General features: G+C 47.1%; 1 protein-coding gene across 1 annotated transcript; it reads left to right on the top strand.

The window, feature by feature from the left end:
• Positions 1-8,531: 8,531 nt before the first annotated feature.
• Positions 8,532-17,141, top strand: LOC139269195 (GATA zinc finger domain-containing protein 14-like). Its single transcript, XM_070888287.1, has 4 exons — positions 8,532-9,278; positions 10,938-11,612; positions 13,766-13,912; positions 16,872-17,141. Exons 1-4 carry the CDS (start codon positions 8,532-8,534, stop codon positions 17,139-17,141), a joined length of 1,839 nt encoding a protein of 612 aa, XP_070744388.1.
• Positions 17,142-18,371: the final 1,230 nt, after the last annotated feature.

Genomic DNA, 18,371 nt, shown 5'->3' with positions numbered 1-18,371 from the left:
ACACCCAGAGGAGCACTACTGTCGACCAGAGTAGTAATACCGAAACCCAGATGAATAATGCCATCGAAAAGAGGAGTAATACCTACATCCAGAGGAGTAATATTGTCACCCACAGGAGTAATACTGACAGCCAGAGGAGTAATGACGATACCCAGAGGAGTAATATTGTCACCCAGAGGTGCAATTCTGACAGCCAGAGGAGTAATGACGATACCCAGAGGAGTAATATTGTCACCCAGAGGAGTACTACCGACACACTGAGCAGTAAAACTGTCACCCAGAGGGGTAATATTGTCACCCAATGGTGTAATACCGAGACCCAGAGGAAAATGCTGTCACCCAGAGAGTAATACCGAAAGCCGGAGGAGTAATATCGACATCTAGAGGAGTAGTACCGACACCGAGAGGAGGAATACCGCCACCCAGAGGAGTAATACCTTTACCCAGAAGAGAAATACCGATACACAGAGGAGTAATGCTGTCACCCAGATGAGTAATACCGACAACCAGAGGAGCAATACCAACAGCCAGAGGGGCAATAATGTCAACCAGAAGAGTAATACCGAAACCCAGATGAGTAACGTCATCACGCAGAGCAATAGTGCCTACACCCAGAGGAGCAATAACGACACCCAGAGGAGCAATACCGACACCCAGATGAGTAATACCGACACCCGGAGGCGTAATACCGAAATCCAGAGGGGTGATGCCGTCACCCAGACAAGTAATACTGTCACCCAGATGAATAATACCGAAGAGCAGGGGAGCACAAACGTCACGACGTGGAGTAATACTGTTAGCCAGAGGAGCAATACCGACACCCAGAGGAGTGATACCGTCACCCAGAGGAGTAATGCCGACATCCACAGAAGTAATACCACCATCTAGAGGAGCAATACTGTCACCAAGAGGAGATATACCGACACCCAGAGGAGTAATACCGACATCCAGAGGAGTAATACCGACATCAAAATGAGCAATACAATCACCCAGTGGAAGAATACCGACACCCAGATGAGTGATACCGACATGCAGAGGAGTAATACCTACATCCAGAGGAGTAATACTGTCAGCCTGAGGATTAATACAGACACTAGAGGATTACTACCGACACCCAGATTAATAATACTTTCAACCAGAGGAGTAATACTGATAACCAGAGGAATAATACCGTCACCCAGAGGAGTAATATTGTCACCCACAGGAGTAATACTGACAGCCAGAGGAGTAATGACGATACCCAGAGGAGTAATATTGTCACCCAGAGGTGTAATTCTGACAGCCAGAGGAGTAATGACGATACCCAGAGGAGTAATGTTGTCACCCAGAGGAGTACTACCGACGCACTGAGCAGTAAAACTGTCACCCAGAGGAGTTATACTGTCACCCAATGGAGTAATACCGAGACCCAGAGGAAAATGCTGTCACCCAGAGAGTAATACCGACAGCCAGAGGAGTAATATCGACATCTAGAGGAGTAGTACCGACACCGAGAGGAGGAATACCGCCACCCAGAGGAGTAATACCTTTACCCAGAAGAGAAATACCGATACCCAGAGGAGTAATGCTGTCACCCAGATGAGTAATACCGACAACCAGAGGAGCAATACCAACAGCCAGAGGAGCAATAATGTCAACCAGAAGAGTAATATCGAAACCCAGATGAGTAATGTCGCCACGCAGAGGAATAGTGCCTACACCCAGAGGAACAATAACGACACCCAGACGAGCAATACCGACACCCAGAGGAGTAATACCGATACCCAGAGGAGTAATGCTGTCACCCAGATGAGTAATATCGACAACAAGATGAGCAATACCAACACCCATAGGAGTAATACTGTCAACTAGAGGCGTAATACCGACACGCAGAGGTGTAATGCCGACATCTAGAGGAGCAATACGGACACCCAGTGGAGCAATACCGACAAGAAGAGGAGTAATACCGACACCCAGAGAGTAATACCTTCACCCAGACGAGTAATACCGCCACCCAGAGGAGTAATACCACCAGCTAGAGGAGTAATACCATCACCCAGAGGAGTAATACTATCAGCCAGAGGAGTATTACAGACACCAGAGGAGTAATACCGACACCCAGAGGAGTAATACCATCACCCGGCGGAATAATACCCACATCCAGAATATTAATACCCCATCTAGAGGAGTAATATCGACATCCAGAGAGTAATACCGAATACCAGATGAGTAGGAGTAATACCGGCACCCAGAGAGTAATACCGACACCCAGGCGAGCAATACCATCACCCAGAGTAGTAATACCGTCACACAGAGGAGTAATACCATCACACAGAGGATTAATACTGTCACCCAGATGAGTAATACAGACGCCAGAGGAGTAATAGCGACACTCAGAGGAATATTACCTTCACCCAGCGAAGTAATGCCCACATCCAGAAGATTAATGCCCCATCCAGAGGAGTCGTAGTGACATCCAGAGAGTAATACCGATAACCAGAGGAGTAATACCATCACACAGAGGAGTAATACTGTCACCGAGTGGAGTAATACAGACACCGGTGGATTAATACCGACATCCAGATGAGTAATATTGTCAGCCAGAGGCATAATACTGTCAACCAGAGGCATGATACCGACATGCAGAGGTGTAATACCGACATCTAGAGGAGCAATACGGACACCCAGAGGAGCAATACCGACACCGAGAGGAGTAATACTGTCACCTAGAGGAGTAATACCGACAGCCAGAGGAGTAATCCCGACACCCAGAGGAGTAGTACCGACACTGAGAGGAGCAATGCCGTCAGTAAGAGGAATAATGCTGTCACGCATTGGAGTAACAGCGATTCCCAGAGGAGTAATGCCATCACCCATATGAGTAATCTCGACACCCAGAGGAGCAATACCAACACCCAGAGGAGTAATACTGTCGTCCAGAGGAATGATACCGAAACCCAGATGAATAATGCCATTGCACAGAGGAGTAATACTACATCCAGAGGAGCAATACTGACACCCAGAGGAGCAAGACCGACAGCCAGAGGAGTAATACAGACATCCACAGGAGTAAAACCCTCACCCAGAGGTCCAAAACCGACACCCAGAAGATTAATACCGACACCCAGAGGAGTAATACCGACACACAGAGGATTAATATCGACATCCAGAGGAGCAATACCGACACACGGAGGAGCAATAACGACACGGAGAGGAGTGATACCGACATCGAGTGGAGTAATGCCGACACCCAGATGAGTAATACCGACACCCGGAGGCGATATACCGAAATCCAGAGGGGTGATGCCATCACCCAGACAAGTAATAGTGTCACCCAGCGGAATAATACCGAAGAGCAGGGGAGCAAAAACGTCACGAAGAGGAGTAATACCGTCACCCAGAGGAGCAATACCGACACCCAGTGGAGTGATACCGTCACCCAGAGGAGTAATACCGACATCCACAGAAGTAATACCACCATCCAGAGGAGCAATACTGTCACCAAGAGGCGAAATACCGACACCCAGAGGAGTAATTCCGACATCAAAATGAGTAATACCATCACCTATTGGAAGAATACCGACATCCAGAGGAGTGATACCGTCACCCAGAGAAGTAATACCGACATCCACAGAAGTAATACCACCATCCAGAGGTGCAATACTATCACCAAGAGGAGAAATACCGACACCCAGAGGAGTAATACCGACATCCAGAGGAGTAATACCGACATCAAAATGAGTAATACCATCACCCGGTGGAAGAATACCGACACCCAGATGAGTGATACCGACATGCAGAGCAGTAATACCAACACCCAGAGGAGTAATACTTTCAGCCTGGGGATTAATACAGACACTAGAGGATTAATACCGACACCCAGATTAGTAATACTTTCAACCAGAGGAGTAATACTGATAACCAGAGGAGTAATACCGTCACCCAGAGGAGTAATAGTGTCACCCATCGGAGTAATACTGATAGCCAGAGGAGTAATGACGATACCCAGAGGAGTAATATTGTCACCCAGAGGTGTACTACCGACACACTGAGCAGTAAAACTGTCACCCAGAGGAGTACTACTGTCACCCAGTGGAATAATACCGAGACCCAGAGGAAAAATGCTGTCACCCAGAGAGTAATACCGAAGCCGGAGGAGCAATACCAACAGCCAGTGGAGCAATAATGTCAACCAGAGGAGTAATACCGAAACCCAGAGGAGTAATAACGACACCTAGAGGAGTAATACCGATACCCTTACGAGTAATAACAAACCAGAGGAATAATACCGCTACCCAGCGGAGTAATAGCATCACTCCGAGTAGTAATATCTTCATCCACAGGAGTAATACCGTCACCCAGAGGGAAAATACCGATATTCAGTGGACTAATACCGACATCCAGAGGATTAATACCATCAGCCAGAGGAGTAATACCGTCAGCTAGAGGAGTAATACCGACATCCAGAGGCGTAATACCGACACTCAGAAGTGTAATACCGACATCTAGAGGAGCAATACGGACACCCAGAGGAGCAATACCGACACCAAAAGGAGTAATATCGACACCCAGAGAGTAATACCGGCACCCAGCCGAGTAATACCGTCACCCAGATAAGTAATACCGTCAGCTAGAGGAGTAATACCATCACCCAGAGGAGTAATACTGTCAGCCAGAGGATTAATATAGACACCAGAGGCGTAATACCGACAACCAGAGGAGTAATGCCGTCATCCGGCGGAGTAATAACTACATCCAGAACATTAATACCCCATCCAGAGGAGTAATATCGACATCCAGAGAGTAATACCGACAACCAGAGGAGCAGGAATACTACCGGCACCCAGAGACTAATACCGACACCCAGGCGAGCAATACCATCACGCAGAGGATTAACACTGTCACACAGAGGAGTAATACCATCATACAGATAATTAATGCTGTCACCCAGATGAGTAATACAGACGCCAGAGGAGTAATACCGACACCCAGAGGAATAGTACCATCACCCAGCGGAGGAATACCCACATCCAGAGGATTAATACCCCATCCAGAAGAGTCATACCGACATCCAGAGAATAATACCGACAACTAGAGAAGTGGGAGTAATACTGGCACCCAGAGAGTAATACCCAGACCCAGACGAGCAATACCATCACCCAGAGGAGTAATACCATCACCCAGAGGAGTAATCCCATCACACAGAGAATTAATACCGTCACACAGAGGAGTAATGCCATCACACAGAGGAGTAATCCTGTCACCCAGATGAGTAGTACAGACGCCAGTGGAATAATACCGACACCCAGAGGAGTAATACCATCACCCAGTGGAGTAATACCCACATCCAGAGGATCAATACCCCATCCAGAGGCGTAATATCGGCATCCAGAGAGTATTACCGACAACCAGAGGAGTAGGAGTAATACTGGCACCCAGAGTGTAATACCGACACCCAGACGAGCAATACCATCACCCAGAGGAGTGATACTGTCACCCAGAGGAGTAATACAGACACCAGAGGATTAATACCGACACCCAGATGAGTAATATTGTGTGCCAGAGGAGTAATACTGATAACCAGAGGAGTAATTATGTCATGCAGACGAACAATACTGTCACCCAGAGGAGTAATACCGGCAGCCAGAGGAGTAATCCCGACACCCAGAGGAGTAATACTGTCACCCAGAGGAGTAATAATGTCACTCCGTGGAGTAATACCGAGACCCAGAGGAATAATACTGTCACCCAGTGGAGTAATACCGACAGCCAGAGGAGTCATATCGACATCTAGAGGAGTAGTGCAGAAATGGAGGGCAATACCGTCACCCAGAGGAGTAAGACCGTCACCCAGAGGAGTGATACTGATACCCAGAGGAGTAACGACGTCACCCAGATCAGTAATACCGACAACCAGAGGAGCTATACCAACACACAGAGGAGTAATACTGTCAACCGGAGGAGTAAGACCGTCACCCAGAGGAGTGATACTGATACCCAGAGGAGTAATGACGTCACCCAGATCAGTAATACCGACAACCAGAGGAGCTATACCAACACCCAGAGGAGTAATACTGTCAACCAGAGGAGTAAGACCGAAACCCAGAAGAATAATGTCGTCACCCGGAGGAGTAATACGTACACCCAAAGGAGCAATACCAACACCCAGAGTAGCAATATCGATACCCAGATGAGTAATACCGATATCCAAAGGAGTAATACCGACACCCAGAGGAGTAATACCGACACCTAGAGGAGTAATACCGATACCCAGACGAGTAATAACAAACCAGAGGAATAATACCGCTACCCAGCGGAGTAATAGCATCACTCCGAGTAGTAATATCTTCATCCACAGGAGTAATACCGTCACCCAGAGGAGAAATACCGATATCCAGTGGACTAGTACCGATATGCAGAGGATCAATACCCTCAGCCAGAGGAGTAATACCGTCAGCTAGAGGAGTAATACCGACATCCAGAGGCGTAATACCGACACTCAGAGGTGTAATACCGACATCTAGAGGAGCAATACGGACACCCAGAGGAGCAATACGGACACCGAAAGGAGTAATATCGACACCCAGAGAGTAATACCGCCACCCAGCCGAGTAATACCATCACCCAGAGAAGTAATACCGTCAGCTAGAGGAGTAATACCATCACCCAGAGGAGTAATACTGTCACCCAGAGGATTAATATAGACACCAGAGGCATAATACCGACACCTAGAGGAATAATACCGTCACCCGGCGGAGTAATAACTATATCCAGAACATTAATACCCCATCCAGATGAGTAATATCGACATCCAGAGAGGAATACCGACACCAGGCGAGCAATACCATCATCCAGAGGAGTAACACCGTCACACAGAGGAGCAATACCATCATACAGATGATTAATGCTGTCACCCAGATGAGTAATACAGACGCCAGAGGAGTAATACCGACACACCGAGGAATAGTACCATCACCCAGCGGAGGAATAACCACATCCAGAGGATTAATACCCCATCCAGAAAAGTCATACCGACATCCAGAGAATAATACCGACAACCAGAGGAGTGGGAGTAATACTGGCACCCAGAGAGTAATACCGACACCCAGGCGAGCAACACCATCACCCAGAGGAGTAATACCGTCACCCAGAGGAATAAACCCATCACACAAGGAGTAATACCGTCACATAGAGGAGTAATACCATCACACAGCGGAGTAATACCCACATCCAGAGGATTAATACCCCACCCAGAGGCGTAATACCGGCATCCAGAGAGTATTACCGACAACCAGAGGAGTAGGAGTAATACTGGCACCCAGAGAGTAATACCGACACCCAGACGAGCAATACCATCACCCAGAGGAGTAATACCGTCACCCAGAGGAGTAATACAGACACCAGAGGATTAATACCGACACCCAGATGAGTAATATTGTCAGCCAGAGGAGCAATACTGATAACCAGAGGAGTGATAAAGTCAACCAGACGAGCAATATTGTCACCCAGGGGAGTAATAGCGACAGCCAGAGGAGTAATCCCGAAACCCAGAGGAGTAATACTGTCACCCAGAGGAGTAATACTGTCACTCGGTGGAGTAATACCGAGACCCAGAGGAATAATACTGTCACCCAGTGGAGTAATACCGACAGCCAGATGAGTGATATCGACATCTAGAGGAGTAGTGCCGACATCGAGAGGGCAATACCGTCACCCAGAGGAGTAAGACCATCACCCAGAGGAGTAATACCGATACCCAGATGAGTAATGACGTCACCCAGATCAGTAATACCGGCAACCAGAGGAGCTATACCAACACCCAGAGTAGCAATACCGATAACCAGATGAGTAATACCGATATCCAGAGGAGTAATGCCGTCACCCAGAGGAGTAATACCCTCAGACAGAGGAGTAATACTGCCACGCAGAGGAGTAATACAGACACCAGAGGAATAATACCATCACCCAGAGGAGTAATATTGTCACCCAGACGAGTAATACCGACACACTGAGGATTAATACTGTCATCCAGGGGTGTAATACTGTCACCCAGTGGAGTAATACCGAGACCCAAAGGAATAATCCTGTCAACCGGAGAGTACTACCGACAGCCAGAGGAGTAATATCGAAATCTAGAGGAGAAGTACCGACACCGACAGGAGCAATACCTTCACCCTGAGAAGTAATACCGTCTCCCAGAGGAGTAATACTGTCAACCAGAGGAGTAATACCGAAACCCAGATGAGTAATGTCGTCACCCAGAGGAGTAATACTGTCAACCAGAGGAGTAATACCGAAACCCAGATGAGTAATGTCGTCACCCAGAGAAGTAATACATACACCCAGAAGAGCAATACCAACACCCAGAGGAACAATATCGATAGCCAGAGGAGTAATACCGGTATCCAGAGGAGTAATACCGTCATCCAGAAAAGTAATACCGAAACGTAGGGGAGTAAAACCGTCACGAAGAAGAGTAATACCATCGAACAGTGGAGTAAGACTGTAACCCAGAGTAATACAGACGCCACAGGATTAATACAGACACCCAAATGACTAATATAGTCATCCAGGGGAACAATACTGATAACCAGAGGAGTAATACCGTCACCCAGAGGAGTAATATTGTCACCTACAGGAGTAATACCGACAGCCAGAGGAGTAATCCCGACACCCAGAGGAGTAGTACCGACACTGAGAGGGGCAATGCCGTCAGCAAGTGGAATAATGCTGTCATGCATTGGAGTAATAGCGATTCCCAGAGGAGTAATGCCGTCACCCAGATGAGTAATCCCGACACCCAGAGGAGCAATACCAACAACCAGAGGAGCAATGCTGTCGACCAGAGGAGTAATACCGAAACCCAGATGAATAATGCCATCGCAAAGAGGAGTAATACCTACATCCAGAGGAGCAATACTGACACCAAGAGCAGCAAGACCGACAGCCAGAGAAGTAATACCGACATCCACAGGAGTAAAAGCCTCACCCAGAGGACCAAAATCGACACCCAGAGGATTAATACCGACACCCAGAGGAGTAATACCGACACACAGAGGATTAATATCGACATCCAGAGGAGCAATACCGACACAGGAAGGTGCAATAACGACACGGAGAGGAGTAATACCGACATCGGTAGGAGTAATATCGACACCCAGATGAGTAATGCCGACACCCGGAGGCGTAATACCGAAATCCAGAGGGGTGAAGCCGTCACCCAGACAAGTAATACTGTCAACCAGATGAATAATACCGAAGAGCAGGGGAGCACAAACGTCACGAAGAGGAATAATACTGTCAGCCAGAGGAGCAATACCGACACCCAGAGGAGTGATACCGTCACCCAGAGGAGTAATGCCGACATCCACAGAAGTAATACCACTATCCAGAGGAGCAATACTGTCAACAAGAGGAGAAATACCGACACCCAGAGGAGTAATACCGACATCCAGAGGAGTAATACTGTCACCCAGAGGAGTAATACTGTCACTCAGTGGAGTAATACCGAGACCCAGAGGAATAATACTGTCACCCAGTGGAGTAATACCGGCAGCCAGAGGAGTGATATCGACATATAGAGGATTAGTGCCAACATCGAGAGGGCAATACCGTCACCCAGAGGAGTAAGGCCGTCACCCAGAGGAGTAATACCGATACCCAGATGAGTAATGACGTCACCCAGATCAGTAATACCGACAACCAGAGGAATTATAACAACACCCAGAGGAGTAATACTGTCAACCAGAGGAGTAATACCGAAACCCAGATGAGTAATGTCGTCACCCGGGGGAGTAATACCTTCACACAAAGGAGCAATACCAACACCCAGAGTAGCAATACCGATACCCAGATGAGTAATACCGATATCCAGAGGAGTAATGCCGTCACCCAGAGGAGTAATACCCTCACGCAGAGGCGTAATACTGCCACGCAGAGGAGTAATACAGACACCAGAGGAATAATACCGTCACCCAGAGGTAATATTGTCACCCAGACGAGGAATACCGACAGCCAGATGAGCAATCCCAACACCCAGAGGAGTAATATTGTCACCCAGAGGAGTATTACCGACACACTGAGGATTAATACTGTCATCCAGGGGTGTAATACTGTCACCCAGTGGAGTAATACCGACAGCCAGAGGAGTAATATCGAAATCTAGAGGAGAAGCACCGACACCGAGAGGAGCAATACCTTCACCCAGAGGAGTAATACCGTCTCCCAGAGGAGTAATACTGTCAACCAGAGGAGTAATACCGAAACCCAGATGAGTAATGTCGTCAACAAGAGAAGTAATACCTACACCCAGAAGAGCAATACCAACACCCAGAGGAACAATACCGATACCCAGAGGAGTAATACCGGTATCCAGAGGAGTAATACCGTCACCCAGAAAAGTAATACCGAAACGTAGGGGAGTAAAACCGTCACGAAGAAGAGTAATACCATCGAACAGTGGAGTAATACTGTAACCCAGAGAGTACTACCGACAGCCAGAGGAGTAATATCGAAATCTAGAGGAGAAGCACCGACACCGAGAGGAGCGATACCTTCACCCAGAGGAGTAATACTGTCTCACAGAGGAGTAATACTGTCAACCAAAGGAGTAATACCGAAACCCAGATGAGTAATGTCGTCACCAAGAGAAGTAATACCTACACCCAGAATAGCAATACCAACACCTAGAGGAACAATACCGATACCCAGAGGAGTAATACCGGTATCCAGAGGAGCAATACCGTCACCCAGAAAAGTAATACCGAAACGTAGTGGAGTAAAACCGTCACGAAGAAGAGTAATACCATCGAACAGTGGAGTAATACTGTAACCCAGAGTAATACAGACGCCACAGGATTAATACAGATACACAAATAACTAATATAGTCATCCAGGGGAATAATACTGATAACCAGAGGAGTAATACCGTCACCCAGAGGAGTAATATTGTCACCTAGAGGAGTAATACCTACAGCCAGAGGAGTAATCCCGACACCCAGAGGAGTAGTACCGACACTGAGAGGAGCAATGCCGTCAGCAAGAGGAATAATGCTGTCACGCATTGGAGTAATAGCGATTCCCAGAGGAGTAATGCCGTCATCCAGATGAGTAATCCCGACACCCAGAGGAGCAATACCAACACCCAGAGGAGCAATACTGTCGACCAGAGGAGTAATACCGCAACCCAGATGAATAATGCCATCGCAAAGAGGAGTAATACCTACATCCAGAGGAGCAATACTGACACCCAGAGCAGCAAGACCGACAGCCAGAGGAGTAATACCGACATCCACAGGAGTAAACGCCTCACCCAGATGACCAAAACCGACACCCAGAAGATTAATATCGACATCCAGAGAAGAAATACCACCATCCAGAGGAGCAATACTGTCGCCAACATGAGAAATACTGGCACCCAGAGGAGTAATACCTACAACCAGAGGAGTAATACCGACACTCAGAGGAGTAACATCGAGAGCCGGAGGAGTATTCCCGTCACCCAGAGGAGTAATATTGACTCCCAGAGCAGTACTACCGACACACTGAGTAGTAATACTGTCACACAGAGGAATAATACTGTCACCCAGAGGAATAATACTGTCACTCAGAGAATAACACCAACAGCCAGAAGAGTAACATCGACATCTAGAGGAGTAGTACCGACACAGAGAGGAACAATACCGCCACCCAGACGAGTAATACCGTCACCCAGAGAAGTAATACCGATACCCAGAGGAGTAATGCCATCACCCAGAAGAGTAATACCGACAACCAGAGGAGCAATACCAACACCCAGAGGATTAATACTGTAACCAGAGGCGTAATACCGACAACCAGATCAGTAATGTTGTCATCCAGATGAGTAATACCTACATCCAGAGGAGCAATACCGACACCCATAGGAGCAACACTAACACCCAGACGGGTAATACCGATTTCCAGAGGTTTAATACAATCACCCAGAAGAGTAATAACGAAACGCAGGGGAGTAAAACCGTCAAGAAGAGGAGTAATGCCATCACACAGAGGAGTAATACTGTCACCCAGAGGAGTAATACAGACACCACATGATTAATACAGACACCCAGATGAGTAAATATTGTCAGCCAGAGCAATAATACTGATAACCAGAGGAGTAATGCCGTCACACAGAAGAGTAATATTGTCATCCAGAGAAGTAATACCGACAGCCAGAGGAGTAATCCCGAAACCCAGAGGAGTAATATTGCCACGCAGATGTGTATTACCGACACACTGAGGACAAATACTGTGACCAAGAGGAGTAATACTGTCAACCAGAGGAGTAATACCATCACACAGAGGAGTAATACTGTCACCCAGATGAGAAATACAGACACCAGATGATTAATACCGACACCCAGATGAGTAATATTGTCAGCCAGACGAGTAATACTGATAACCAGAGGAGTAATACCGTCACCCAGAGGAGTAGAATTTCCGCCTAGAGGAGTAATATCGACAGCCAAAAGAGTAATCCCGACACCCAGAGGAGTAATATTGTCACGCAGAGGAGTACTACCGACACACTGAGGAGTAATACTGTCACGCAGGGGAGTAATACTGTCACCCAGTGGAGTAATATCGAGAGACAGAGGAATAATACGGTCACGCAGAGAGTAATACCGACAGCCAGCGGAGTAATATCGACATCAAGAGGAGTAGTACCGACACTGAGAGTAGCAATACCGTGACGCAGATGAGTAATACCTTCACCCAGAGTAGTAATACCCATACCCGGAGGAGTAATGCCGTCACCCAGGTGAGTAATAACGACAACCAGAGGAGCAATACCAACACCCAGAGGGGTAATATTGTCAACCAGAGGAGTAATACCGAAACCCAGATGAGTAATGTCATCACCCAGTGGAGTAATACCTACACCCAGCGGAACAATACCAACATCCAGAAGAGCAATACCGATACTCAGAGGAGTAATACCGATATCCAGAGAAGTAATACCGTCACCCAGAGGAGTAATACCGAAACGCAAGGGAGTAAAACCGTCAGGAAGAGGAGTAATACCATCACACAGAGGAGTAATACTGTAACCCAGAGGAGTAATACAGACGCCAGAGGATTAATGCAGACACCCAGATGAGTAATATTTTCAGCCAGAGGAATAATACTGATAACCAGAAGAGTAATACAGTCACCCAGAGGAGTAATACCAACAGCCAGAAGAGTAATCCCGAGACCCAGAGGAGTAATATTGTCACCAAGAGGAGTACTACCGACACACTGAGGAGTAATACTGTCACCCAGGTGAGTAATACTGTCACCCAGTGGAGTAATACCGAGACCAAGAGAAATAATACTGTCACGCAGAGAGTAGTAACGACAGCCAGAGGAGTAATATCGACATCAAGAGGAGTAGTACCGACATCGAGAAAAGCAATACCATTCCCCAGATGAGTAATACCTTCACCCAGAGTAGTAATACCGATACCTAGAGGAGTAATGCCATCACCCAGATGAGTAATACCGACAACCAGAGGAGCAATACCAACACCCAGCTGAGTAATGTCATCACCCAGTGGAGTAATACCTACACCCAGAGGAGCAATATCAACATCCATAGCAGCAATACCAATACTCTGAATTGTAATACTGATATCCAGAGAAGTAATACCGTCACCCAGAGGAGTAATACCGAAACGCAGAGGAGTAAAACCATCAGGAAGAGGATTAATAACATCACACAGAGGAGTAATACTGTAACCCAGAGGAGTAATACAGACGCCACAGGATTAATGCAAACACCCAGATGAGTCATATTGTCAGCCAGAGGAATAATACTGATAACCAGAGAAGTAATACCGTCACCAAGAAGAGTAATATTGTCACAAAGAGAAGTAGTACCGACAGCCAGAGGAGTAATCCCGACACACAGAGGAGTAATATTGCCACTCAGGTGAGTACTACCGACACACTGAGGACTAATACTGTGACCAGAGGAGTAATACTGTCAACAGGTGGTGTAATACCGAGACCCATAGGAATAATACCGGAACCCAGATGAGTAATGCCATCGCCCAGAGGAGTAATACCTACATCCAGAGGAGTAATACTGACACCCAGAGGAGCAATACCGACAGCCAGAGGAGTAATACCGACATCCACAGGAGTAAGACCGTCACCCAGAGGAGCAAATCCGACACCCAGAGGACTATTACCGACACCCAGAGGAGTAATGCAGACACACAGATGATTACTATCGACATCCAGAGGAGAAATACCAACATTCTGAGGAGCAAGCAATAACTACACCGAGAGGAGTAATACCGAGATCCAGAGGAGTCATAGCGACACCCAGAGGTGTAATACCGACACTCAGAGGCGTAATACCGAAATCCAGTGGTTTGATGCCGTCATCCAGTGAAGTAATACTGTCATCCAGAGGAATAATACCGAATAGCAGGGCAGCAAAACCGTCACGAAGAGAAGTAACACAGTCACCCAGAGGAGCAATACCGACACCCAGAGGAGTGGTATCGTCAGCCAGAGTGGCAATACCGACATCCAGAGAAGTAAGACCACCATCCATAGGAGCAATACTGTCGCCAACAGGAGAAATGCCGACACCCAGGGGAGTAATAGCGACAACCAGAGGAATAATATCGACACCCAGATGAGTAATACCGATATCCAGAGGAGTAATAACGTCACCCAGTGGAACAATACCGATGCCCAGAGGAGTAATACCGACATGCAGAGGAGTAATACCAACTCCCATAGGAGTAATACTGTCACCCAGAGGAGTAATACAGACACCAGATTGTTAATACCGACACGCAGATGAGTAATATTGTCAGCCATTGGAGTAATACTGATAACCAGACGAGTCATACCGTCACCCAGAGGAGTAATATTGTCACAGAGAGGATTAAAACCGACAGCCAGAGGAGTAATATTGTCACGCAGAGGAGTACTACCGACACACTGAGGAGTAATACTGTCACGCAGGGGAGTAATACTGTCACCCAGTGGAGTAATATCGAGAGCCAGAGGAATAATACGGTCACGCAGAGAGTAATACCGACAGCCAGCGGAGTAATATCGACATCAAGAGGAGTAGTACCGACACTGAGAGTAGCAATACCGTGACGCAGATGAGTAATACCTTCACCCAGAGTAGTAATACCCATACCCGGAGGAGTAATGCCGTCACCCAGATGAGTAATAACGACAACCAGAGGAGCAATACCAACACCCAGGGGGGTAATATTGTCAACCAGAGGAGTAATACCGAAACCCAGATGAGTAATGTCATCACCCAGTGGAGTAATACCTACACCCAGCGGAACAATACCAACATCCAGACGAGCAATACCGATACTCAGAGGAGTAATACCGATATCCAGAGAAGTAATACCGTCACCCAGAGGAGTAATACCGAAACGCAAGGGAGTAAAACCGTCAGGAAGAGGAGTAATACCATCACACAGAGGAGTAATACTGTAACCCAGAGGAGTAATACAGACGCCAGAGGATTAATGCAGACACCCAGATGAGTAATATTTTCAGCCAGAGGAATAATACTGATAACCAGAAGAGTAATACCGTCACCCAGAGGATTAATACCAACAGCCAGAAGAGTAATCCCGAGAACCAGAGGAGTAATATTGTCACCAAGAGGAGTACTACCGACACACTGAGGAGTAATACTGTCACCCAGGTGAGTAATACTGTCACCCAGTGGAGTAATACCGAGACCAAGATAAATAATACTGTCACGCAGAGAGTAGTACCGACAGCCAGAGGAGTAATATCGACATCAAGAGGAGTAGTACCGACATCGAGAAAAGCAATACCATTCCCCAGATGAGTAATACCTTCACCCAGAGTAGTAATACCGATACCCAGAGGAGTAATGCCATCACCCAGATGAGTAATACCGACATATCCAGAGGAGTAATAACGTCACCCAGTGGAACAATACCGATGCCCAGAGGAGTACTACCGACATACAGAGGAGTAATACCAACTCCCATAGGAGTAATACTGTCACCCAGAGGATTAATACAGACACCAGATTGTTAATACCGACACGCAGATGAGTAATATTGTCAGCCATTGGAGTAATACTGATAACCAGACGAGTCATACCGTCACCGAGAGGAGCAATACCGCCACCCAGACGAGTAATAGCGCCACCCAGAGAAGTAATGCCGATACCAGAGGAGTAATACTGTCGACCAGAGGAGTAATACCAAAACCCAGATGAGTACTGCCATAGCCCAGAGGAGTAATACCTACATCCAGAGGAGCAATACTGACACCCAGAGGAGCAATACCGACAGCCAGAGGAGTAATAACGGCATCCACATGAGTAAATCCGTCACCAAGAGGAGCACACCCGATCCCAGAGGAGTAATGCAGACACACAGAGGATCAATATCGACATCCAGAGGAGCAATACCAACATTCTGAGGAGCAGTAACTACATCAAGACGAGTAATACCGAGATCCAGAGGAGTAATAGCGACACCCAGAGGTGTAATACCGACACTCAGAGGCGTAATACCGAAATCCAGAGATTTTATGCCGTCATTCAGAGAAGTAATACCTACATCCAGAGGAGCAATACTGACACCCAGAGGAGCAATACCGACAGCCAGAGGAGTAATACCGGCATCCACATGAGTAAATCCGTCACCCAGACGAGTAATACCGTCACCCAGAGAAGTAATGCCGATACCCAGAGGAGTAATACTGTCGACCAGAGGAGTAATACCAGAACCCAGATGAGTAATGCCATCGCCCAGAGGAGTAATACCTACATCCAGAGGAGCAATACTGACACCCAGAGGAGCAATACCGACAACCAGAGGAGTAATACTGATATCCACAGGAGTAAATCCGTCACCCAGAGGAGCAAAACCGACACCCAGAGGAATAATACCGACACCCAGAGGAGTAATGCAGACACACAGAATATTAATATCGACATCCAGAGGAGCAATACCAACATTCGGAGGAGCAATAACTACATCGAGAGGCGTAATACCGACATCCAGAGGAGTAATAGCGACACCCAGAGGTGTACTACCGACACTCAGAGGCGTAATACCGAAATCCAGAGGTTTGATGCCGTCATCCAGAGAAGTAATATTGTCATCCAGAGGAATAATACCGAATAGCAGGAGAGCAAAATCACCACGAAGAGGAGTAATACCGTCACCCAGAGGAGCAATACCGATACCCAGAGGAGTGATATCGTCACCCAGAGGGGTAATACCGACATCCAGAGAAGCAATGCCACCATCCAGAGGAGCAATACTGTCGCCAACAGGAGAAATACTGGAACCCAGAGGAGTAATACCTACAACCAGAGGAGTAATACCGACAGCCAGAGGAGTAACACCGAGAGGCGAAGGAGTAATCTCGTCAGCCAGAGGAGTAATATTGTCTTCGAGAGCAGTACTACCGACATACTGAGTAGTAATACTGTCACCCAGAGGAATAATACTGTCACCCAGTGGATTAATACCAAGACCCAGAGGAATAATACTGTCACCCAGATTCTAATACCGACAGCCAGAAGAGTAATATCGACATCTAGAGGAGTAGTACCGACACAGAGAGGAACAATACCGCCACCCAGACGAGTAATACCGTCACCCAGAGAAGTAATACCGATACCCAGAGGAGTATTGCCGTCACCGAGATGAGTAATACCGACAACCAGAGGAGCAATACCAACACCCAGAGGAGTAATAACGTAACCAGAGGAGTAATACCGAAAACCAGATCAGTAATGTTGTCATCCAGATGAGTAATACCTACATCCAGAGGAGCAATACCGACACCCATAGGAGCAACACTAACACCCAGAGGAGTAATACCGATTTCCAGAGGTGTAATACCATCACCCAGAGGAGTAATAACGAAACGCAGGGGAGTAAAACCGTCACGAAGAGGAGTAATGCCATCACACAGAGGAGTAATACTGTCACCTAGAGGAATAATTTAGACACCACATGATTAATACAGACACCCAGATGAGTAAATATTGTCAGCCAGAGCAATAATACTGATAACCAGAGGAGTAATGCCGTCACACAGAAGAGTAATATTGTCACCCAGAGAAGTAATACCGACAGCCAGAGGTGTAATCCCGACTCCCAGAGGAGTAATATTGCCACCCAGATGAGTACTACCGACACACTGAGGACTAATACTGTGACCAAGAGGAGTAATACTGTCAACCGGAGGAGTAATACCATCACACAGAGGAGTAATACTGTCACCCATAGGAGTAATACAGACAGCAGATTATTAATACCGACACCCAGATGAGTAAAATTGTCAGCCAGACGAGTAATACTAATAACCAGAGGAGTAATACCGTCACCCAGAGGAGTAATATT

This window comes from Pristiophorus japonicus, chromosome 8, assembly GCF_044704955.1.
Source record: "Pristiophorus japonicus isolate sPriJap1 chromosome 8, sPriJap1.hap1, whole genome shotgun sequence".
NCBI classification, from domain to species: Eukaryota; Metazoa; Chordata; class Chondrichthyes; family Pristiophoridae; genus Pristiophorus; species Pristiophorus japonicus.
Note: the sequence above shows the minus strand (reverse complement) of the source record. Positions and strands in the feature narration are given on the sequence as shown.

Bases quoted from the DNA above. Each gene is read 5' to 3' on its own strand.
- LOC139269195 (XM_070888287.1), top strand. From the start codon at position 8,532: ATGACTAATATAGTCATCCAGGGGAACAATACTGATAACCAGAGGAGT. The intron at 9,279-10,937 runs GTCAGCCAGAGG...ATTGTCACCTAG, and splicing joins TCACGAAGAGGAATAATACT to AGGAGTAATACCTACAGCCA. The intron at 11,613-13,765 runs GTAACATCGACA...GCAAACACCCAG, and splicing joins TAACACCAACAGCCAGAAGA to ATGAGTCATATTGTCAGCCA.